Consider the following 25,941-nt stretch of genomic DNA (forward strand, 5'->3'; position numbering starts at 1 on the left):
CTTTTCAGACCAAAAAAAGCAAAAGAGAAAATTAAATACCTTTTTCCCCGGCAGCAAATATCAGTCAAAGGTTTGAAAATATGATTCCCGCAGCAATGTTGCCCACTCTCATGCGTAACTTTGCCACAAACGGTCTCATTTGTGGGATTAAAGGGGATGCCTCCACTGCAAACTGTCTCTCCGTCTGTCTCTTGATACAGAGTGCCGTTGCAGCATACACTTGATTTGATGTCATAGGCGGAACCACCACAGCACTGTAAAGAACAAAACATTTTCAGGCAGCGTTTCTATGCACAATACTTTATGTCTTCATGTAGGCAGGTTATCCTATAATTAGTGTTCCGCGTTTCCGGTTATTAACAACGTCGGTTTTTTTATGATTTTTGTCTATTATTCAATATTTTCCCGGTTCTGTTTTCTAGCAAATACACAATATTTTGATTAAATGCCGTTTTATTTTAACTTAATAACGGAAAACTGACCTGAAGCAGCACCCAGCAACCGATGGACATAAGAAAAAACACACAGATCAAAGGTATGACAAATATTAGCAAATTCTTTGTCTCTTCAAACACTGACTTGCAGCATGTGAAATTGCAACTGTTTGCCACACAGTTAAGCACAGCCTAAGTTATAATATCCTGTGGTAATAAGCTTGCCAGTGAAATGTTTCGTGATGTGGGAAAAAACTAAAACAGAGCTATGATTAGTGAGGAATGTTTTGGCCCCAAAGTGGGTGAGCAGCAAGTGTATGTTTCTATAGCGACCGATGCCTCAAATGAGAGGAACAGGAAATGTTTCTGATATTTCACCGTGTCAGACGGCGTTCAGTACAAACTCCTCAATTTTTGTGAAGACATTCATCGTGCTGTAATGAACTGCCTAGACTAGAGAAATACCAACTTAACGTTAATTCCATTATTGCATACTCTGCTGATAATGAAAATGTGAACTACGGCAAACACAATTCGGTAGCTCGAAATAATTACAAGGCTGAAAAGATTGTGCCAAAATGAAAAGACGAAATAAATAAAGAAATAAAAAGCGAAATAAAAAACGAAATAAATAGATAAATTATTAAATATATTTCAGTTTCTATTTATTTATGTATTTATTTCGTTTTATAGTTATTTATTTATTTATATTTGTATGCATTTATTTCGTTTTTTATTTATTTATTTAATTAATTATTTATTTCGAATTTTATTTATTTATTTATTTATTTTTTAATTTTGGCACAGATTATCCTCCATACCGGAAAAGCTACTGCTACAACAAAAACCGAAGGTAACTCAGGACTTTGACTTTGCTTTAGTACATCGATAGACGGTTTGATTTCTCTACTGACAATGCAGTGATGAAGCTCAAACCGATTGGCCTCTTTAGAGAAGCTTAGTTTCTCAGATATTGACGCAGACACACTCCAAAATGAGGGAAATCATTAATATGGACCAGCTGCATGAGGAATTCTGCACCAGTCGAGATGCGATCGAAACATCAAGCAATTTCCAGGTCTACCAGTGAAATATTGATGTATGTTTTTCATTAGTGTGGAAAAGAAACTTGTGTCGTTTGTACTTAGTGTACAAGGATCAAACGCATTTGTAGAGAAGATTCTTTCATTAATGGGGCAAGACATGCCCCTGGCAAATGTGAGTCCTGCTCATTATTATTATTATTATTATTATTATTATTATTATTATTATTATTATTATTATTATTATTATTATTATTATTATCGGAAGGAGGAGTGAGGCGGGGGTGCTAGGAAAACAGTCCTGTATTTTTTAAATACAATGTTGGTTTTAAAATTGGATATGCTACCAAAAATAGATGTTAGGTTTTACAAAGCCCTGTTGAGACTCAGGGAATGTATTTATCCTGGAAAGGTGTGAGAGGGGACATGGTGTTTTTTTTTATTTTATCTTGATATGCAGCAGGGATGGTATCACAAAGCTAAGAACCCATACACATCGGGATACATTCTTCCAGCTATTAATTGCTAATCTTTTTTTTTTTTTTTTTTTCTTAGAAAGGAAAAATAACCGAGTAAAGTTACCAAATCAAAAACCTTTAACATAGGCTTGCAAAGTAATCTTAAAGTAATTGTACGTAACAAAATAATTCCATAAATCCTGCCCATTTTGCATTTCCATTAATTACAGGCCTCAATTAAAACAACAACAACAACAACAAAAAAGCCTGTTATTGCAAACGTGTATTTTCATTTTCTAGGTTAATGAAGGCACATTGCTTGCCTTGACTCCCAGGAAGTCTGTAACTGCTTTACTTTATATTGTTGTTTTACTCGCAAGAGTGTCTTTAGGCCCTTACACAAGTTCAGCACTTGTTGTTCAAATGGTTCTTCTTAAAATACATTTGAGAGTGACTCAAGTATGACTCAAGGAGGAAACTGACCATTTGGACGAGTATATCCAACCTGTCAGTAAATTGTAAACCTGCTTCATGCACCTCGTTGCAAAAATAAGAAAGCTTTTTTTTATTATTTGTGGGACACCTACTGTATGTCCTTAGTACTCCTTAACCCAGAGTAGCAACAGATATCTCGTTTTAAAATGAAAATGCAAGTTTGCTAAAGCATGTGTTTCTTTCAAAACTGCACACCTAATGAATGGGTGTGCATGGCGAAGAACATTTATGGAATGGTTTTGTGAGCTGCAGTTACTTGAAGCTGTACTTTTTAGAATTGTAATAGCTGTTTTTTTTCAGCTGTTCCCTTTTTGTTATGGGCACTTGCTAAGGACTGGTTCGGCACAGGAATGAAACAACACATAAGTTCAATCAAGATGTAAATGTAAGTTGGTCCTTACCTCTTGGTGTATCCCTGGTTTTAATGTATGGATCACTCCTGAACAGCACATGTCTAGATTGGGGTTGTAGCCTTTTGAGTTGCAGCATTGTCCACCATTCAAACCAGTACCTAGGCAATACAGGGAGACAGCTGTTGGGCAAAATGTACTATTCTTGCAATAGGCATATCAATAGCAACAATTTACATTTCTATAGCGCCTTTCATCATTCCAAAGCTCTTCACACACACACAAACACCCAATGAACAATTAAACCATGAAATTAAAAACAGTCTAACATAGACTTTTAATAAAACAGAAATTAAAGAGAAAAAGGTGGTTTTAACTATAACATTTGAAAAACTAAGATAAAACTATTAAGAGTCTAAAACATTTTTTATTTTTATAGTTGGAATACAAAAAAATGTAAAATTAGAAAAACTAAGATTGGTTGTTAATAGTAAAGTTATACTGGTATGTGGAGTAGTGGTTAGGGCTCTGGACTCTTGAGCGGAGGGTTGTGGGTTCAATCCCAGGTGGGGGGCACTGCTGCTGTACCCTTGAGCAAGGTACTTTACCTAGATTGCTCCAGTAAAAACCCAACTGTATGTAAAAATAATGTGTAAAAAATAATGTAATTGTATGGAAAAATAATGTGATATCTTGTAACAATTGCAAGTTGCCCTAGATAAGGGCGTCTGCTAAGAAATAAATAATAATATTAACCTAATACAGACTTACTACAGTGTTATAAAATGGCCCAAGTTACATTACACGCTGCTCTTGTACTGTATTTAAATGTCATGTTCTGATATATTTTATTGTTCACTGTTAACTAATGCACAAACAGATTAACAAATGTGTTTTATTATTGTTTGTTAATATAGTGACTTCATTTTCTGGTAAATTTCTAGTCTTTAAAAATACATTTTAATTAAGATTTAATGTCATTTTAGAGACAGTGGTACTTTTTTTAATGCTGATGTTTAAACTAACCATTAACCAAGAACAAATGAACTGTAAGATAAACCCAGCCATGTTTATTTGATCAAAAACAGATTTCCTGCACAGGGCTGTGTGTAATTCCCAAATGTCAAGTTTCAATGCTTCCTTTGTAAAATGTCCAGGCAGGGCAAAAGGTTTTATGGATTTTCGCCAAAAAAAACAAACAACATTTTCACAGTAAATGTGTTTGGTGATTTTGCAGTTTACTATTGTTATACTATGCAGTATTTTAGTTTACTATACTTTACCATAACTTTCTAGGTTTTACAATCATTACCTATGCTTCACCAGGCCTTCACTGTGCTTTATTACACTTTGCCATGCTTTTACTGTGTTAGTTTTATAAAGGAGTGACTGCTAGATCTAACCACAGAATCTGTATACTGTACATTTATACAGCTGTGCCACGGTAAATACATGTATAGTATTAAATGTGTAAGAGGTAGGAAAATCTAACTATGGTAGCACAAATATGGTTAACCAAACATGCTGTAAGTTAGACAGAAATAGCACAAGACTGAGATAGAGAGTGTGAAGGTTGGTTCATACTTCAGACTGCAACCTAATTTCTCCGATCTCCGAGGGTCTCCGATCATCCACACTCCTGCAACATGCGTCTTTTTTGGAAAGCCATACTGCTTTTTCTCATGGTTCTGCGACCTGAATTCGCGTTGGGTCGGATGTTGAAAAATGTCAGCATTTGCTGCCTGGTCGGGGTGAAACTACACAGTTTTTACAGCTGTCTGTGCCTGACGCATCACATTCATCTGCGACGGAAGTATGAACCAGACCTTATGACGACAGCAAGTGCTACTACTGCACCTGCGTGAGTTCAAGAGTGTTAAGCCTAACCTAACCACCCGATTATATTACACTTAGGGATGAGTCAGAGGAATCTAGTGGCAGCAGACAGCCTACAGTAGTACAATGCAGAGTGAGAGAGTGCCTTTAGTCACAGAAAAAACAAACACAGAAAAGTGTGATAAATCCTTGTAGAATTCAGGCAAGTGTTGTGCCAGATGTGCAAGGCATAATACTGTAAAAAAAAATGCTGGTAGTTTGCCATAGTAAAAGCAAAGTGTAGTAAAGCACAGTTATTAAAGCATAGTAAAGCATGGCCATGCATTGTAAAATAACAATAGGAGCTTGTTTGTTTTACGTCTCATCCGAAGGACGGAGCACAAGGAAGTTAATTGACTTGTTCAGGGTCATACAGTTAATCAGTGGCTGAGTGGAGATTTGAACCGGGGACTTTCTGGTAACAAGCCCTAAACTTTAACCACTGGACCACCAAGCCTAAAATAAGCTGACAAAGTTAAGCCCAACCAATATTGTAAGCCAGAGGTGTAGTCGAGGGTATACGCAGGTAAACAGCGTTTACCCACTTTTAATTTGGCAAATATAGGGTTTACCCACTTCTCATATAAGGGATACAGAGTTTACTCATTTGTACTTTCCGGTGCTATGCAAATGCCTGGCATTTACATTTTGTTTGCCTTGGAAACTCTTTTTAGTTTGTGCTATTTATAAAACCAAAATCATTCTTCAAACAATGGTGTCACTGTCCCTGTGGAACTGAATGCGTTTCAATGGCTTTCATTTTTGCTCCTGATGTCCTCCAAACCTAATTAAAAAACCAGAAACAATGGTCAACATAATTAGGGGAGTTTACCCACTTTGTTATTTATCACTACACCACTGCTGTAAGCACAGTATAGAAAAAAAAACTGAAAGCACTGAAAATCAAAGTGACAAACAATAACTAACATGGGATTCCACAGAGAGTGGCATGTTAGCTCAGGCAGGATAGGATAGGGAGACAAAATCGTCAGGGGCAGATTCTCCCTCCTCAGTGGGCTACAGTGGCCCTCACAGGTCATCTGGGTTGATACAAATAGCTTGCTTAAAGAGTAAGTAGCAGGGTTCAGAAAAATATAATGTTACACCTCCCCACGTGTTGCTACAATTGTTTAAATAAAGTATCTGTAATTTCTCTTTTCATTGTTAACATCCTGACAACTTTTTACACTCGTAACTTTAAAGTCTGTTTCAAAGCTGTTTTCAAAATGCCCGCTCTAGTGCACGGCTAGTGTAAGGATTATTTCCCACATTGTCAAACAGGTAACACAGCAATAACAATCCATGATGTGGTACGGAACAGAAAAGCCAGAGCACCTGCTGTTATGTTGTTTGTTAATTTTTTTTTATCGTTCATCCTGCAGTGATTTTTAGGATAGATCTCAAACCCCAGTGCACTAGAGCGGACATTTTAATAAGAGCTTTGAAACAGACTTTTAAGTTATAAGTGTAAAAAGTTGTCAGGATGTTAACAATGAAAATAGAAATTACAGGCAAAGAGACAGAAGGACACCCACTGCCCTTTACTTCTCCTGAGGTGCTGTGGGAAATCAGAAAAACTGAAACAAAAGATAGATGAATGCTTGGGAAACCACCTAACATGCTAGTAAACATTTCATTCCATTGACCAAATACTTCAGGAATTAGGGTGGAACATTTAAAAAGTTCCCATCACGGTGAGGCATAAAAAACTTAAGTTAACAGTTGCCTATTCGATTAATGCTATTTGGATGCAAACTGAGAGAACTCCTTTAGTCATGGAAAAGAAAAAACTTAGGAAGGTGTGGCAAAGCCTTGTAAAAAACAGGCATGAATTGGGAATCCCAGATGTGTACGGCAATTATATAAAAAAAAAAAATGGTATTGTTGTTTACCATCATAAAATTGTAACAAAGTGTAATAAAGCATAGGTAAGCATTGTACTTTTGAAGACATTGAAAAATACTTCTAGTTGAAAAATGTGCATTTACTACGTTTCTTTTTGTATTTCTAAATTTAGTACTACTGGGTATTTTATTAGTGGATGAAATTGTTTAAATCTACAGCAAGCTTTAGTGGTATTTTAGATTTTGGGTTTGGAACACAGTCAAAGAAAAATCTTCTTTTTACATTCAAGTTACTGCTACCGGATATTGCTCTCAAAAAGCGAACATGAAGTAACTACCACACACTAGGATTACGAAGCAACTTCTTACCATATATATAGGGGTGTAAATGCACTTTATTTCACTTTGCTGTTGCTGTAGGTAGGCTGTGCATTAATGACTCTTACCTGGGGTGGAGGAAACTATTCCCTCACAGCATGTCTGGTTCGAGCGATAGACAACTCCTTTGTTAGATGTCTTGTTAATACAGCATCTCTCCATTTTAGGGTCAAAGTAAGTGTCCCATCCACATGGGCTTAGATTTTTTTTAATACTGCAGCTGTGGATTACAAGATAGGAAGAGTGAGCAGGGTTATTTATGATTAGGCACTATTTAATCTCTTTACATTCGGACATACATACAGCTGTGGTCAAAAGTTTTGCATCACCTACAATTTTAGGATTGACACATAATTAAAAAAAAATAAACTCTATGAACATAATTTAGATATTTTATTTAACATCATGTAATCAAAATGATATCGCAAAAAGTGTACCGAAAACCATAATAGTAATACAGTATTTCATGTTAGATTTTGAAATGTCACATTCTTCAATTTTTGTCAGTTTTTCATTACGTGCATGGAAAACTACAAAACGGTATGCAATTAAATATGTTAACGTAACATTATTCAGCAGGTTTCATTGGACTTTGTGAAGCAAAATTAGTTCATTCTACAGGATGATGCAAAATGTTTCATTTCTTGTGTGTGTTGTAATCTCAGATAAGTGTTTTATTTCATCCAGTTTAGCACAGCTACTGGTAGGGAGCCCCCCCCCCCCCAAAAAAAAAATAAATAAATTTACCACTTTGTATTGCCCTGTAACACCTGTAAGTCACCTTGGATAAAGGTGTCTGCCAAATAAACTAATAATAATAATAATAATAATGGCTCTTTTTGGTAGGCCATTCTTTCCACTAGATATCAAAGACGTGTTCTCACAAGCTACCCACCTTTTACCTTTCACCACCTTGTTCCCACAACAAGCCAGTTCAGAGGAATTGTAGATGCGATCGCCGCAGCATTTTGTTGCTTTCCCCGCTATCCGAGGAGAAACTCGATCACCGCAGCAGATGTGAGTGTTCTTGTCCAGGCATTTGTTTCCACAGCAGTATTTGGGCTTTGCACAGAGTTGCCCACTGCAGCAATGGTGCATTGTGGGATCATAATTGTTTTTTCCCTAAGTAAAAGGCAAGAGAATACAAAACAAACTGGATAATTAATTGAATACTATTATTATTATTATTATTATTATTATTATTATTATTATTATTATTATTATTTATTTCTTAAATAATAATAACCAGTCCTGGTGTCCTGCCTTTTCAGCACCGCCGCTAGAAACCCAGCACACCGTTGCTCCATTGTTGTCAGAAGTGAAGGCGAGGCAGGTACCCCGACACGCACTTAGAAGTTGGAAGGGGAGAGTGTAGAAATGCTAAACTAAACTAGTCTAAATAATTGGCATAGGCAATTGAGATTGGCCCAGCATCGATGTTGTAGCTTTGGACGAAACAAGACTCGCCCAAATTAATGGCATGGGCGAACCAGATTGGTCCAGCATCGATTTTGAAGCGTTGGACGAAACTAGACTCAACTGGGCTACTCCCAAAATTCAACGAAAACTGAAAAAACAGGTTTTGCCAAGTCGTCTTTTTCAAGTTCTGGGCCAATCATTGATATATATCAACACACAGGTAAGCTCTTATTTTTGGCAGAATTGTATGGGACTACTGGAAGTTAGTTTTCAGAACTGACTTCAGTTGCAGTGCCCACAGATGCCATCTTACTTACTGCAAACCAAGGAATAAACTCTGGGCGTTTTTTGAATGATAAAATACTTGGAATTGTCATCATGGTTTCTGACAATGAGTCAATATCACAGTACAAGGGTGTCCCAAATGCATTAACTGCTTTATTTTGATGAGTCACACTTATACCTGGAGAATCACTTATCAAATTGTGATTAAATATTTCGGCAATTCTTTTCATCTTTTTCAACAATTCTTTTCATCATACTGTGATTTGCAGCTATGGTAGGGGTAAATGTTACTGTCATTACTCTTACCTTTGAGGATTGTGGCTTTATGGTGGTTATTCTCTGGCTTGTTCCTGGAATATAATAACAATCACCAGGTTATTCACAATTGTGCTCACTTTCTTCTGAAAGCAATAGTGGGGTTGATGTGATGTAGAGGCATAACGGCACACCACGGCTGACCAACCAGGCTTCAGACACATACTGAACTCCAACAATACTTGTGTCTACTTGGATATAGAGTCAGTCCTCCAAGCTTTTTTGTAGCTAAGAAAATAATTCCATCAATATTCTCCATTATTGCAAACATGTATTTTCATTTAAAACAGGTGCAATCAAAATGACTGTCGGGTCCTGTGCCACATGGTAATGTTCCTTGTTGAGAACCTTGTTGACAATCAACAGCGACCCACAGAAAACACTGCCGTTTTCTCCTGCTATTGTCAACAGGTTTTCCTATACAGATGTGTACTGGCTCCTGACCACCAAAATCTCAGCCGAATTGAGCACAAAAGATGCAGAGGCAACATCAGAGAGAAAGCAGCTATTTTATTCAAAGATAAAAACCAATCACTTGGAACACTAGTTATGAGATCTTAGGCAAGTTACAAGGGGACTGCTTGTAATAGGGATGGAAATTTTAAACATATAAACTCTAAAGAAGTGGTTAAACATTGAATAATATGCTAGGTGTATAATCGGTCACGTGACCAAATGCATATTTTTTTTTTAACATTTTTATTAATTTTAGTAATTTATCATCATATACACTACAGTACTACTCCATCGCGTATCTGCCTGCTGCAGTGCCACAGTAAAGGTGGATATTATAAAAAGGAAGGGGTTTGGCAATTGCCTCAAAGTAGCTTTTCTAATTGGTGCAACAGAAAGATTGACACTGGGGCGGTTTTTATTCTCGGTCGATCTGGCGCTTCACTGGTGCACTGCTTTTCATTGCTGTAGTGGGCGTGGTATGTTATCAACTCCACGGAGTAAGAAAGTTAATGACAAGCGATTTTTTTTCTGAACTTTGTTATATATTTTTAATAAAATGGCTAAACAAAGGAACGAAGTGAAGCCACGTTTGGAAGTAATTTGAGGAACCGGGTGAGAAAACTGGAGGTATGTAATTATGCCAAACAAAATTGCTGTACCACAAAAACACGTTCAATGCTTCACCATTTGAAATGAAAACGTTCAGAAATTACTGTGGGTGGAGTTACTGAATGCAGTAAAAAGCAAACACCCATAATAAACTGAACCCATCTGTGTAAACACGTTCAATGCTTCACCATTTGAAATGAAAACATTCAGAAATTACTGTGGGTGGAGTTACTGAATGCACTAAAAAGCAAACACCCATAATAAACTGAACTCTGCAGATGGCGACTGACATTTATTTATCCCTTACATCCCTGTGTATACTTATAGCATGAGTTTTCTTTTTCGATATTAATTTAAAGAACCCATCTGTGTAAATACATTATGCATTTACCAGCACACTTTTGCGCAAATATTTTGTTTAAAAAAAGCCATTTATCTATGTAATTTGTCAACAGAAGGTCATATATATATATATATGGATTTCCTGTTTGTGGCACCAATCCCTAAACAGTAGCGTTACTATAAAAATGTATTGGAATCTGTGAATTTGGAACACACTCTTGTATATTACATTATAAGAACATAAGAAAGTTGACATTATAGTCATATCAAAGAGGGAAAAAAAACCCAATAATAATAAAAACACAGCTGCATGTGTTACAGAATCTATCAAATGCACAGATTCCAAATACATTTTTATAGTAACGCTACTGTTCAGGGATCGGTGCCACAAACAATTTAAATGTTCATAAAAATGTACGAAAAGCATCCCTAGCTTGTAATCCATCAAATTCTGATAGCTGGGGAACATAGATGCTAAACCAATGCTGTAATCAGGGTGGAACATTTTAGTCCAGGTCATGAGAGACATAAAAAACAAATTATGTTCTTGGCAGAAACTCTCACTATCTGGCAATGCCTTCAGGTCTCAACTTGCACAGTGTCACGTACTCCATTGCTTAATAGTTACTTATTCGCTTTATTTGGATGCAAAGTGAAAGAATTCCTTAGTCATGGAGAAAAAGGAAAAAAAGGAAGGTGTGGCAAAGCCTTGTAAAACACAGGCACAAATTGGGAATCCCAGATGTGTACAGCAATTGTAAAACAAAATCTAGTATTTTAGTTTACCATCATAAAAGTGTAATAAAGCATAGATAAGCACTGTACTTTTTGAGAACTTAGAATCACTAAGCGACCAACAGCAAACACTTTTCTCCTGCTATTGTTAGCGAGTTTTCCAATACAGATGTGGATCCTGACCACCAAAATCTCGGCCGAAAGATAAAAACCGAATACGTGGAACACTGTTTAGGAGATCTTAGGCAAGTTACCAGAGGACTGCTTGTAAGCCATCAAATATTATTACAGTGTGTGTTTTCAGTTTTTGAAAGATGTCTATCAGCATGATCTCATAGCTGGGGAACATAGATGAGAAAACAATGCTGTATAGCGTTGAATTCACCCCTTAATAGATTAAAATTAAATGATTCCAGCATTACCTTCTATTGAACTGCCTTTACTTATGATAGTCATATCGACGGAGCATGTGTGAGTGTCTTCATTAAATAATGTAGAGCCGCAGCATTTGTCGTTTGGTGTGTTTTTCTTCAGGATAATGTTCTGTTCCGCTCCACAGCATGTGTGAGTTGTAAGGTTGTAGAGCTCTGAAAATCAAAAGACAACAAGGAACGTTACACCTTCACAAACAGTACACCGAATTCCAGTCACATTCATATTATTCCCACTATTCCATGAAAGTTCCCCCCAATGTACACTTCCATTTACTATATTGGTTTACAATGTGAAGTTTTGAAAAAAATAAAAATCTAGGTTTTTTTTTTGCATTTTGCATTTGCATTTTGCAACTTGCATTTTAATTTTAAAACAAAATATTGGGTTAAATACATCTCTGTTTGTAGGGCTTATGGTAATTTCACCTGGACAGGAAAAATGTCCCAAGCCTTAATGAGTAAGTAGCAGGGTTCCGAAAAATATAGCATTATACGTCCCACATGTTGCTACAACTGTTTAAATAGCGCACCTGTAATTTTTTTTTTTCATTGTTAAAATCCTGACAACTTTTTACACTTATAATTTTAGTCGGTTTCAATGGTCATTTCAAGATGTCTGCTCTAGTGCCCTCGGGTTTGAGATCAGCCATCATTTTTTTCCTACCCTCTATATTCCCGAAGAGGCATGCTCTAATGAAGCTGGGGGAGTGACGAGGGTGTGGTTTCAACTGAGAGACTGCTGTGATTGGATACAAACTGAGAAGCTGCGAGCCTGCATTGATTGGGCCTTTTTCTGGTCAGCTTCCTCCCATAATGACCGACATGCTTTGCGGTAAGACCCTAAATACATTAATGCCATGCAACGACCTTGGAAGTGAAGCAGTAATAGATTATCAAGATGGCAAGATAAGAGCTTTCTTTTGTTTATTTCATAATTGCACACTAGCTAGTGAATAGAATTACCCTTATATAATTATAACATGTTATACCATTGCTGTCACTAAAAGGCACATGCACTATCTAATAAGCAGATGTAAAGATATGAATGGTTTCCACTCACCACAATCCCCATAAGAGAGGACTTTATAAACTCCTAAATGTTATTGATAAAGGTAACCCAAGTCCACCCTGATGGAATTGTAACACTGTGAAACTAAATGGGATTTAGGAGACATGGGCTGTATGTATAATGGTTGTTATATCTTATTTAACTCATCTGTGATGTATAAAAGTCTGCTTTCAATAGCGGATGGCATAAGAAGTGAAGGAATACTAAACGCCAATATGGAACTTCATTATACACCAGCTTGCTTTATTAGCATATATTGCATGAGGTCAAATTGAGGTACGTGATCGACAAGTAACCATTTTTACAGTCATGTAGAACCTGATTTCCACGTTTTGTTTTGTCGTAAGGTTTTTGTTACTGGGATCTTGCAAGCATGTATGGGATCACTACATATTTCAATTCCCAGCCTGTACATATATTAATGGTAGGACGGAATTCCGTTCACGATTCAAACAGGTATTGGAATATTTCTTTATTTGCAAAACATTATCAAAGGCATTACACGTATGGTTTCTGATTTTCGGTTTTAACCGATAAAAAAAAAAACGATAAAACACCCCCAATACAAAAAAAAATGTAATCTATGCATATCCAATAAACACCGGAAAAATACTGGAAATGGTTACTCCGTTCACGTTGACTTGACCCTTGACCCTTTCCTCATGAAAAAAGAGAAACAAAAAAAAATACATACTTCCTTTTGTTCATATTACATATTCTGGCATTTATAGTGTATGTAAAACATACATAATTACAGGAAAGCATGTGAGAGACAAACAGAAAATTCATACGTTATGGGCTTTCTTTTAAGAGACCACCTGTGTTAAAAGACCACTATTGACAGCCCCGTCAATAGTGACTGTATTTACATATAACTCGAAAATAGCTAAATAAAATAAATACATAAATAAATAATAAGCACCAAAAATGAAATTAATACAAATCGAAAAACAGAAGGCCTAATTATATGCAACACATACATAAATATTAAAGCTTCAATCTTTCTTCCGTTCAGTGCGCGTCCAGTGTGGGCCATTGCATTACTGTGTTAACTGTTGTGCATTTGATGAAGGACCAACCAAATTCTATCACAATATTTGTTACACAAATACCAAAAACAGAGAATTGAATAGAAAACCATTTTTGTAACGCTGTGCAACGAAATAACTAACAGTTTGCTTTGGTTTATACGTGTGCTATCATCATAAAATATATAAAGTGGGTTACTTTGTTACTTTGTTGTAAACAAACAAACCAAAACGTAAAATAACTAAACTACCACAGCAGAAGCAGCAGATGCACACAAAGAGTCTTTTTGGACTTCAAACGTTATTTTTTAACGGTGTGTACAACCTGCAGTTTTTGATTGCTGTCCTATAGAAACCCCACAAAATGTTATTTAAAACGAACATTTCTGTTTAGTTGTGTATGCTGTGAAGCTTACCAATTTTACAGAATTAAACCTTGAACCTGATGTTGTGAAAACCATAATAAATAAATATTTAGATGAATTTTCCTACTTCTATAGACAGACTAACTGTATGTTTATGTAGGTAATGTATATTGTATTTAAAAAAAATAAACATAGTTGAATTTTCATCCCTGTGACTTCACACATTTCCCCCATCCTCTGTGATTTTGAACAAATTTACCGTGACTGCTCCGTGATCTTTAGTACAAATTTCCTTGACAAAATCCCAGCCTTACTTATCAGTTATTAAAATAGGAATTAAGTATCAAGTAAAAATGTATTTTCTATTGGGGTTGTTAATTTCTAAATGCCATGTGTTTACAATTACCAAAATTATAGATTGAACAGCAAAAATGAGATAATTGACTTGCAAGACCCAAGAACCTTTTCATTTCTAGGGTTAGGAGCCTCTGGCCTTAAAAAAAAAAAAAAAAAACAAACATCTGCTACTATGCTACTGTTTTCTACTTCACTCTGTTGGCATATCTGCACTAGTAATGCAATAATGCAATTCAAAAAATGTCCGTGGTCTGTGGCTTTACTGACACACGTGTTCCATTATTACCTCAAAACATTCCACAGCAATGAATTTATCCCTTATTTACTGCTTATCTTTCTGATAGGAATATTTGGCAAGGGGATGAGAGGGAAATGCTCAATTGAAGTATGCTATTAAACTATTATAACAATGAAAATATGCATTCAGTTATGAAACCACAAGACCATGAAACCAACAAATATAGACTCCATGCAAAATCAACAAAAGATAGATTTATACTGTATCTCAGAACATGTAACTGCGAATGATCTTGGCAACCCATAACTCATCTGGTTCCTAGTAACTGGTTGATCTCAAAACTTTGTCAAGTTGGATCTTAAAGGATCCCAATGATTCATCATCATCAACAACAACAACATGACTAGGTAACCCATTCCAAGTGTCTCCTACCATCCTGAGTCCATCTTGTCCTCTGGTTCTGGTTTCTGTACTGCACTTATGATCAGCATATTCAAATTTAGACATGAAGATGGAGAAAAAATATATGCATCAACATGAAAATGCAAAAACATTGAAAAAAAACCTCAGCCCTAACCCTTTGCTGGCCAGTGTTCTATAGATATATAGAACATACCCACACCAGTAAATGGTTAATGTGCATGATGCATTATTATTATTATTATTATTATTATTATTATTATTATTATTACTGTACTATAATACACTAGACACTGGTAGCTCCAACACTCTCCAATAATTTCCATAGGTAAGGCACATTACTGACAAACCTACAGATAAAAGGACAATCCCCACGAAAAGTAATAATAAACTAATGATCAGTTAACAGTCCCATACCGTCTCCACAGCACAGATCATAGGTGTGATAATAGGCCTTAGTTCCACAGCATTGCGACACCATTTCATTATATTCCTTAGACAACTGACCTGAAGAAAAAGACAGAATACAGACTGAAGTCAATGACATGTTCGTCTAACTCCTGTGGCAGAAACAATCTCATTAGGACATATGATAGGGAACCAGTGGTATATTTGAGAAGTAAAAAGAATGAGTTAAGGTAACGCTTTACATTGTGTCTCTAATTATTGGTTATTTAAGAGTAAGTAGTGGGGTTCCGAAAAATAGAGTTACACATCCCCATGTGTTCCTACAACTGTTTAAATAATGTACCTGTAATTTTTCTTTTCATTGTTAACATCCTGACAACCTTTTTAAAATGTTCTTATGCCTAGTTACATTGTACTTAATGTGTAATTCTTTTTGCATGCTATAACCCTAACCCTATCCCTAAACCAAACCCTAACCCTTTTCTGACACAGTTGTCTACTTTGATATAGTGGGCAAAAAGATTTACAACAACAACAACAACAAAAATTGTTTCAGCACTGGTACAGTAATTATATTCATCCTTTGCTGTCTTGATATCCTTGGGACTTATTTTTAAAACGTTTGAGCCCAACATAGTTTATAGCAATATCTACTAAAGACCATTAAAACATGCCTCAGCACAAGGGTGTTTTGCATCGTCAATGTGAAACTTGACAAAAAAAAAAGATCACAAACAGCCATTGTTTTTGAATACTGATAATGATCTTGTTTTAGTGTTTATTTTTGTCAGATACAATCGCAGCAAACAGAAAGGCCAATACTGATTCCATCTCCAGCATGGCAGGAGAAAAAAAACAACTTTCATCAAAGCATTTACTGTATAGCATGCCAAGTTCACATTTGGCTTGAAAAAATATATAATTGCTGCACTACGAGCTATTGCAGGGAGATAAATACCACTGCGGCGATAAATACCACATATTTCCAGTCACATTGCATGTAAAACATTTGAGTTGAAAGCAGCAACAAAGGGTTATTTTTATCCTGAGGCAACAGCGCTATAAAACCGACTAAGTACTGTATAAATCTTCTATCGTTCTGTAGGTGGTGTGTCTGTTTAGATTTCGCATCATTCCCATCAGAAACGTATTCCTTTCTTAGGTATTTAACCTAGACTTACATGATATCATCAAGTTTTTTACTCTTTTCAATGAAAATCACTGTGGACTGAATAAAGGTTGGGTATAAATAGAAAACAGATATAGCTATATTAAACGGTAAAGCAGTCTATTACAGTGCTATAGGACTATGTGCGTCTGTGGATGGGTTGTATGTGCACATCAGCTTTTGCCTGTTCATCTTGCCATATGCAGATATTCACCGTTTGACAACCCTAAAATGTACAGCCACCACATGTTTTTATTATTCCAGTGTGGTGCAGGCTGTTTGAATTTGTTCATGGCTATTTTAACCCATCAATCTGTGAGTAAAATCAAATGAAAGATCTCATCGCGGTTATGTTTTCTTCCGATACCACTACAAATAATGGCATCATAATATTAAGCTGAAGTATAATTCTTCCTGAAATTGTAAAGATGATTGCAACAGCAGTGTGGAGTAGTGGTTAGGGGCTCTGGACTCTTGACGGAGGGTCGTGGGTTCAATCCTAGGTGGGGGACACTGCTGCTGTACCCTTGAGCAAGGTACTTTACCTAGATTGCTCCAGTAAAAAAAAACAAAAAAAACTGTATAAATGGGTAATTGTATGTCAAAAATAATGTGTAAAAAATAATGTAATTGTATGTAAAAATAATGTGATATCTTGTAACAATTGTAAGACGCCCTGGATAAGGGCGTCTGCTAAGAAATAATAATTTAATGTCAGCGGCTTTTAATTCAGCTGGTTTTGAACAATTGAAAAAAAATCATTAGATCTGTCGCACAAAAAATCCCTAACACACACCTGACCACAAGTTAAGGGACCATGTGTATAACCTTTAAGTTGCTGAGACCTGAGTCATGAAATAATTCCATGTATCTCACCTGTTTTGCACTTCTATTACTAACATAGGTCTCATGAGCAGTTTTGAAAGGAACTAGTTTAAAGAAAGGTATCAGTTCCATGCCTTAGTCTCAGGATATCTGTTACACTTGCACTTCCTTTTCACCTCCTATGTGCCTTCTGGGTCAAAGCATGTTACTGACTTAAGCATGTCAGTCAATAATTATTATTATTATTTATTTCTTAGCAGACGCCCTTATCCAGGGCGACTTAGAGTCGTAAACAAAAAGACATTTCAAGGATCACAGTACAAGTAATAATGCAATTAAGAGCAAGAAGTAGCTGGTTGGTATAGCCTAACAGGAGGGAAATGGGGACAGTTTCATCTCCCAGAGGAAATGACCAAGCAATTGTAACACTAACTGAAAGCAGGGCTTGCAAACAGAGGTTTAGTACCATATGTAATGTTTTAAAATCAAAATAATGTTTACTACACCTGTCTTTTTCCAGAACTACAAATTTGCATGTAATGGAAGTGCAAAAAGTAGAATTATTTTGTTATCTATTCCCATTTTAAACACAGGCCTCCAGAGGTCATTGGTTTGCAAAAATGGTATAGTAGGGTAGGTACACCATAGGGTGACTTAGCCTGCATATTTTAATTGAATTGCATAAACAGAAAGGGGCACAAAATTAATAAGTTGGTAAAAAACATTCCTAAATATTTAACATTTCAATACATTTTACTATCTCTTACCAGCGCAACAGGATGCATTGGTCCTACTGTAGGCTATCTGTCCACAACAACTCAGGCCTCCACCAGGGGAAACATAGCCATGGCAACAGGTGTGGCTACTGGGGTCAAAGGTCTTGTTGCCACAGCACTGAGCATCGGGAGATCCAGGTAACACTTGTCCATCTTCGCAGCAAACCTGAGACTTTCTGGAAAACATTTGGTTAATAATGTTAGTATAAGTTACCAGGCTCGGGTTAAGAGAGAATGGTACTGCTGTGGTGAGGAACAATGGAACTCCTGTGTTATTTTTTGAACAAGGAATCCGCCACAGCAATGGCATTATCAACATTATACTACAGCTTATAAAAGTAATTTATCTATTTATCTCTGTCTGAAATAATCATTGTAACTTTGAGAGCAGGGCATGAACGCCTAAGGCAACAGGTGTCATTGATTAGTGTCATCTCATCTGTGCTTTATTTGCCATTCCGATCTTGAGTAATAACAGAATTGATGAGCTCCATAGAAAAATATGTACAAGAATAAATGGCTATTACCCTCGCATGCTGAAAATGTAATGGGTGCAAGGGCATACAGTGTTTTCTTCTTTTTCAACCCCTAACCAATACTTAAAGTGCAGTACAGAAAGCAGGGCCAGGGGACAGAGGACAGAGTTGGGAATCAAGTGGAGATAGACTTTGACAGAGGAAAGGAGACACTTCTTCACACGGGGAGTGGTGAGGGGATGGAAAGGGTTACCTAGTCATCTTGTTGAGCCAGAATCACTTGAAACCTCTAAAGACCCAACAAACTTTGGAGATCAACTAGCTACTAGAAACCACTTTAGACGGGCCAAATGACCTCCGCTCGTTTGTAAATGTTCTTGTGTCCTTATATTTACAGCAGGGTGTAATTGTCTGTGTCTGGTTATGGGGAGCTGGAAGCTGGCTTGCGCCAAACTTGGTTTTATTTAAAAATAAACAAGTCTGAGAAATGTCCCTGACCCAGAAATGAGTAATGTTTTGGAGAAATGTATCGCGTGTAGAAATTAATATGAATTCAGTTGCCAAACTGTCCTTCCGAGATTAGAAATTCATGTTTGGAACATATCCTTTCCTGTGACTTGCCCAGTTTCTGGAGAGTAGCAGTATGTATTTATTTTATTATTATAATTTTTTTTGCCTATCTGGGCCAGTTCAGTTTTAGAACATCTACACCTTATAGGAAGGTTACAAGTACAGGAACCATTCTCACAAAGTACTGGGAAGCCCAAAGACCAGATAGCCAGCTAAGCATTAGTATCACTGTTAGCACAGTGCCAGTTCAGTCTGCTTTACATGTAATCACTCTGTTGCTAATTCTATCACTTGTGCGAAGAGTTGCTTCAAGGCTCATAAAGAATAGAGGAAAAAGCACCAAACACTTGGAATTCTTCGCCAGTAAAGTGCAAAAACACAAGAATACTAAAGAGTTACAGAGCAGTGCTCTGCCTTTTTGCAATACGCATTTTATTTACAAGGTATTTCTTCTGCAGTATATTCATATCAATTCATATATGTTGTAACAGTAGAACATTCATTATTTATGATATAACATGAGAAACAAATCTGATTATACATCAATGCTTTCCTGTTATGGTTGACTGTCCTTGATTTGTATTTTTGTGAACAAAACCCAAGCATAATTTTGTGTTTGTTTGAAGGTTAAATGTCCAGAGGTTAAAAACAATGTGGCACTTAAAAGGTTAATTTTTACTAGACACCATATGTGATGAAATTCCACTGAAGGAATAATAGAACACTGTGTACCAAATAAATAAATAAATAAATAAATAAATAAATAAACATGTGTTTTGTATCACTGGGAAAACCTGAATTTAAACGGGAGTAACCGTGAAAGGGGCTCTGTTTTAGTGAACAGCTCCAGAGCACAAGGAAGTTAAAATAACTTGCTGAAGGTCACACAGTGAGTCGGTAGTGGGACCCGGGTTTGAACCTGGTAGCGTTGTGGCAAAGCTAGCCCACAGTATGTTATCGTTAGTGGAAATAAAAAGCCCAGATTGTCTGTTTCAACCCTGTCCTAGACACAGTATACAGCTCTGGCCAAAAGTTTTGCATCACCCTATAGAATGAACTAATTTTGCTTAATAAAGTCGAATGAAACCGGCTGAATATTGTTACGTTAACATGTGGAATTACATACCGCTTTGTAGTTTTCCATATACTTAACGAACAGCGTTCGATAGAAAAATGTGACATTTTGAAATCTAACATGAAATACTGTTATGGCTTACGGTAGACTTTTGCGATATCATTTTGTAGTCGCTTTTTGATTACATGATGCTGAATTAAATATATAAAATTATGTTCAAGGATTTTTTTTTAATTATCTCAATCCTAAAATTCTAGCGGACGCAAAACTTTTGACCATAGCTGTATGTATTACAGAGTATAGAATTTACAGTTGTGAATATTAGTCACAGTTTTTATCCGTCCACTTCCTCTCCACTTTTACACTATGCTTATGGCCAGGTCTGCTAAATAAACAAATAATAATGGTGATGATTAGTGGTCAGTATAGAAACTTCAACTTCATCTCGACGTTGTCAGATTCATCAGAATATCTCTTCTCCTTTTTGGCTAGAGATCTGGTGTGCAACTGAGGCGAGAGACTGCAGGCAGAAGAAGGGAAATTTGAACTGCTTGCGGCAAACTGTAACATCGACGGATACATACTGGCAGCATCAAGTCCCGTCAAAGTTCTAACGTCTATACACCTGCCCTGCAACTCTTTTTTTTCAAGAAATGTAAGGGGGAAGTGCAAGAATGACCCAGATGTCATGGTATGAACTGTAGTTGCTGATATAAATCAAATAATTGATTTTGATGAAGTATATTTGAGCTGTTTGGATCACTGTCTTAAGTGCCGATTTAACCCGTTTAGGTACGCAAGGAATCGAGCTGTTCAGTTGGTTTCCTCTTAAAATACATTTGAGAGTGACTCGAGGAGGAAACTGGCAATTTGATCCAACCTGTCAGTACGCTCTAAACCCTGTTTCATGTACCTCCTCACTGCAAAAATAAAAAAGGCAGCGTCATTTCATTTGTGGGACACATATTTCCCTTTTCTTTTAAAGAGTTTGGAGTTGCGATGCACCAGGGTTCGGTTTCGGATTTGGCCCGAAAACCTACTTTTTGAGCAGGATTCGGAATCCGAATCTTATATCTTCCCAGACGCACATCCATTTTAATACATCCCGCCAATGTGTGCAGTTCTTCTTTAAATAAAAGACACGACTCCGGCATTGAACATAACTTAATTTAATTTAATAACACGAACACGTTTGATGAACTCTGTCGCAGATTTCGACTCCATAAATTACTGGTGGCACACGCACTAAACAAGTCAAGTTTTGCAGTAAACTTGTAATATATAGTAACGGCAAACTGTTGTAGACTTTTGTGCTTTGTCTGTCAAACGTGTTCTAGAGATCTTACTGAGATTAATAATAATAATAATAATAATAATAATAATAATAATAATAATAATAATAATAGGTGCACAGAAATATATATTTTTTGTAACTTTACAACTGTCAGATGTGCAAGACGTTGCAATATGCTTTAGTAAATTAAATTACGTTATTGTGCATTTAAATCAACGTGGGTTTCATTTCGCAGTGAGATTCAGGTCACTCATCACGGTAATTTTTTTCCTCGTAGCTCTCAGATTGGGTTGTCAACAGGCTCCAGAATCTCGGGACACTGCAATGTATTCGACATGTAAAGTGAGCGTGAATTGCTTGAGCTGTTTAGTAAATATATGTAATTGTTTAATTGTGGTGGCGATTCTATCCAGAGAGCCTTGTAACAACGATTAATCGTATTGCTTGAATTTATACAGTAAATAACATCTATCAAACTTGCGCAACACCATTATTATAGATAGCTTTGCACTCACCTGCACTCTCATTTAACCTTGTGGCAGCAGGTAAAGTTTCTATTTGTTTAATATGTCTTGCTTCACACAGTCCCGCCCAGTCAGAGACCCAGAAAGCCAATCAGCTGCTGTATAGGTCTGATTGATGGAAACGATCCTCGCAGGCAGGTGTGTGCTTTTGGTAACAACTAAGTAAAACAACTCAATTAATTTAGCGACAGTTCGCACAATTCACACTCACTTTACTGAATACACTGCAGTTCAGAGAGGTTACAAAACCTGACCTGTCTTAAAGTGTCCCGAGATTCTGGAGCCTGTTGGCAACCCTACTCTCAGATCAGGTGACACAGGTTGAAACATCATTAAACAAAATAGAGGGTTATGGCAGCTCTCCTTTCTTGTAAAGGTAAAGTAAACGGTTCTGTATTTTGACGTTTCTATTGTTGGGGGGCTAGCGGTAAATTGTGTAAGTTTCAAACTGAAATCTTATTCAGGGATAGATTTCCATTCGGTAATAAAAATACTATTAGCTAAAAGGCTCAAAACTATAGATTGTGCGCGTCCCTTGTAAGTAGCTGTCAGTCTGTTTTTCATTCAAGTTTCCTTCAGTTCTTTCTTGACAGTTTTTGTAGATTCGGTATTCGGCCGAATCTTTTGAGATAGATTTGGTATTCTGCCGAATCCCAAAAACTTGGATTCGGTGCGTCCCTATTAGGAGCTACAAGCGACTGCCCAGTCCTTGACCACATTCCGGCGCCTCCTTAAGACTCACCTCTTCAAACAGCACCTGTAGAACTCCTCTGTTTGTATCCTGGGACACTATCACCCTTCATGTAAATGTGCTTTATTTTGCTCTTATCTGCCCCCTATTTTACTGCATTTAATCCTGTACTTCAGAATACTGTAATCTGCCAAGTACTTAACCTGTAGTACTTTGTATTTAATCATATCCTGATGTAACTATCACTATTTAATCATATCCTGATGTAACTATCACTATTATCTGCTGTATTATTGAATTGTGGTTTGTCACACTTGTACTTTGCTTGAACAAATGTTATTGTATTTCTTGCTCTTATTGTATTACTTGTATTGTAACACTTGAAATGTGTTTGCTTACGATTGTAAGTCGCCCTGGATAAGGGTGTCTGCTAAGAAATAAATAATAATAATAATAATAATAATACAAGGTTCTCTGGTAATTGTTAGAAGTCCTACACGCAAATTATGAAATGTGTTTGCCAAGCTGTAGTTTGTTTGATTTGAGAAATAATTAATGGAATGGGGCAACTGGAAAGCTTAACAGTGTTACCAGCTCTCTCAATCACAATTTCCCAAACCCTCATTCAAAACATGTTCAGCAGAAAAGAACAATGGAAAAAGAGCCCTAAACACACTAATTAGAATGAGGAGGTGAGTTTATACCTAGCACTCTCTCAGAGAGAGGGCAGTCATAATGTTGATGTAATGATGATGATGATGATTAATATTTATTACGCATTAATAAAAACAATAATGTGTATTTTATCCTCCTCCTTCCTCGTTACTAATGTCCTATTGTCAGTACTTGGGTGTGTTCTACACTCCATAAAAACACCGCCTACAAATGTTTGAGATCAACATAAGAACGGCCTTTTCAGTAGCAGAGAAGGAGAGCTGAGAGGCAGGCAGGAGGCATTCTTGCTGGGAGGGGGTTTAAGCAGCAAGTGCGCGCATTTGTAGATTTCACATGGTCAAGTTATTTTTGTAAATCAGTAACTGCCGTTATGGAATTTCTTCGGATTCCCTCTGATTTTTCTAACAGCTTTCTGGATTGAAGCTTTATGTTTTATTTTGGATAGTAATGGTTCTAAGATTTACCTCTGAATCCTGATAAGTATATCCACTGTTTTCTAGTTTTTGCCTAATACATTTGCTCCTTGCTTATGCCCTTTCTTTGAAGGTATTTGTTTTTACAGTGTAAACTGATCTTGGTTTTGGTACTGAGAGTTATTTGAAGTAAACACTGGTCTAGCAATTGTAGTCATTCAGAACTAATTAAAGATTATTACATTTTTATTGGTTTCCATACCAATTAGGAATATTAAGTATAAAATGTATATATTTGAGTTGAATATTAAAAAAGAGGGGGATTTCTTCATGCATGTGTTCATGTTTCTTTTATTTGGATTTAGTTATATGTGTTCCTTTATTTGATTTTTAGGTAATCATTAATGCATATTAAGTTACAATCTCATGCCTGAAGGTCACACAAAAGGAACGGCAATGCTTGGAAAACTGAAGAAAATGTGTAGTGTATTTTGCGAAAGTTTTTTTTTTATATAATAAATGATTTGCCAGGTGATGTTTGAATGTGCTTCTATTCCCTTAAATACATTGCACCTTTAAATTGTTTTTTTTAAATGCGCTGCCTCTGAGTTAGTGTCTACAGCAGCTCGCTTCATTCAAATATTGCCGATTGCAATAAAACTGTCAACTGAAAAGATCCACCTCGTTAAATCCCAGCTAACGTGCTGGTTACTGGCATGCACCTGACACTGTGGTTCCGAGATTATCTTGGAGCTCCACGTATCACCTCACCACAGTGCAAATCAGCCAAGTAAAAGTGTTTTTTTCTTTTACTGTTTGAATAATACATATTATGAAAAAGGGATTTTTAAAGGCTGTGTTATATACATAAAGATATGTGGTGCTATAGTGCATGCTTTATAATGGTTATAACTTTACAGCTACGGCCAAAAGTTTTGCATCCCCGGGGGAGGGGGCGCTCCTGAGTGGCGCATCTAGTAAAAGCTTTCTTGTGTTCCTACATTTATACAGCGTTTTTGTTTTATTTTATTTTTTTAAATATCTGCCAAGTGTTGAAAACAATAAAGTAAATAACATTGTTTGACAGTGGAGAGGGTGCTATTATAGTTACTTAACTGTCAGCTAGTGTCTTCCAATTGAAAAGCGTCGTATTACGTCACCCCCAAGCCGCTGTATCTAGATGGGAACAAGCTCAATTAAACTGAAGCCTGCCAACAACCCTTTAATACCTAGGAAATGAAAAGCACTATATACTGGTTGTATGTCATGTTTTTAGAGGTTTCAATTAAGCACTGAGGCAGCTGTACATCTATGGCTAAAAGTTTGGTATCACCTAGAATATTAGGATTGAGTCATAATTAAAGAAAGAAAAAAGGAACATAATTTAGATCTTTTATTTAGCACCATGTAATCAAATAAACTACAAAATTATATTGCAAAGGTCTACCGGAAGCCATAATAATAGTACAGTATTTCATGTTAGATTTCGAAATGTCAGTTTTTCATTAAGTATATGGAATACTACAAAGCGCTGTGTAACTCAATATGTTAACATTATTCAGTATGCTCATTTGACTTTATGAAGCAACATTAGTTAATTCTATAGGGGGATGCAAAACTTTTTTTTTTAGCCGTTGCCAATTAGTTTTTATTATTTTCTCCCCAATTTGAAATGCCCAATTATTTTTTAGGCTCAGCTCACCACTACCACCCCTGAGCCGAGGACACCCTGGCCGACCTAACTCTCCCTCCCCCCGAGCAACGCTCGGCCAATTGAGCGCCGCCCCCTGGGAGCATTTCAAATTGGGGAGAAAATAATAAAAACTAATTGGCAACGACTAAAAAAAAAAAAAAAAGTTTTGCATCCCCCTATAGAATTAACTAATGTTGCTTCATAAAGTCAAATGAGCATACTGAATAATGTTAACATATTGAGTTACACAGCGCTTTGTAGTATTCCATATACTTAATGAAAAACTGACATTTCGAAATCTAACATGAAATACTGTACTATTATTATGGCTTCCGGTAGACCTTTGCAATATAATTTTGTAGTTTCTTTGATTACATGGTGCTAAATAAAAGATCTAAATTATG

The 25,941-nt window shown here is 36.4% G+C and overlaps 1 protein-coding gene and 1 long non-coding RNA gene across 3 annotated transcripts in view; one reads left to right on the forward strand and one right to left on the reverse strand.

Moving 5' to 3' along the window:
- The window catches only part of LOC117416114 (uncharacterized), a 50,018-nt gene that overhangs the window by 9,281 nt on the left and 14,796 nt on the right, over window positions 1–25,941 (reverse strand). Inside the window, exons 4-11 of the mRNA XM_034027179.3 lie at window positions 18,118–18,302; window positions 15,367–15,456; window positions 11,461–11,625; window positions 8,888–8,931; window positions 7,773–7,999; window positions 6,946–7,097; window positions 2,832–2,941; window positions 40–254 (exon numbers count right to left, since the gene is read on the reverse strand). Coding sequence (XP_033883070.3) covers window positions 40–254; window positions 2,832–2,941; window positions 6,946–7,097; window positions 7,773–7,999; window positions 8,888–8,931; window positions 11,461–11,625; window positions 15,367–15,456; window positions 18,118–18,302 — 1,188 coding nt within the window. The remainder of the gene's footprint in view (window positions 1–39; window positions 255–2,831; window positions 2,942–6,945; window positions 7,098–7,772; window positions 8,000–8,887; window positions 8,932–11,460; window positions 11,626–15,366; window positions 15,457–18,117; window positions 18,303–25,941) is intronic.
- On the forward strand, window positions 247–24,863 carry LOC117416115 (uncharacterized). Of its 2 annotated transcripts, XR_009329110.1 has the most exons (5): window positions 247–535; window positions 1,242–1,287; window positions 2,731–2,815; window positions 18,121–18,264; window positions 20,740–24,863. It is a non-coding gene; the product is annotated as an uncharacterized LOC117416115 (long non-coding RNA). The 2 variants fall into 2 exon arrangements; XR_004546508.3 differs by lacking the exon at window positions 1,242–1,287.

Source organism: Acipenser ruthenus, chromosome 7, assembly GCF_902713425.1.
Source record: "Acipenser ruthenus chromosome 7, fAciRut3.2 maternal haplotype, whole genome shotgun sequence".
Classification (NCBI taxonomy): Eukaryota; Metazoa; Chordata; class Actinopteri; order Acipenseriformes; family Acipenseridae; genus Acipenser; species Acipenser ruthenus.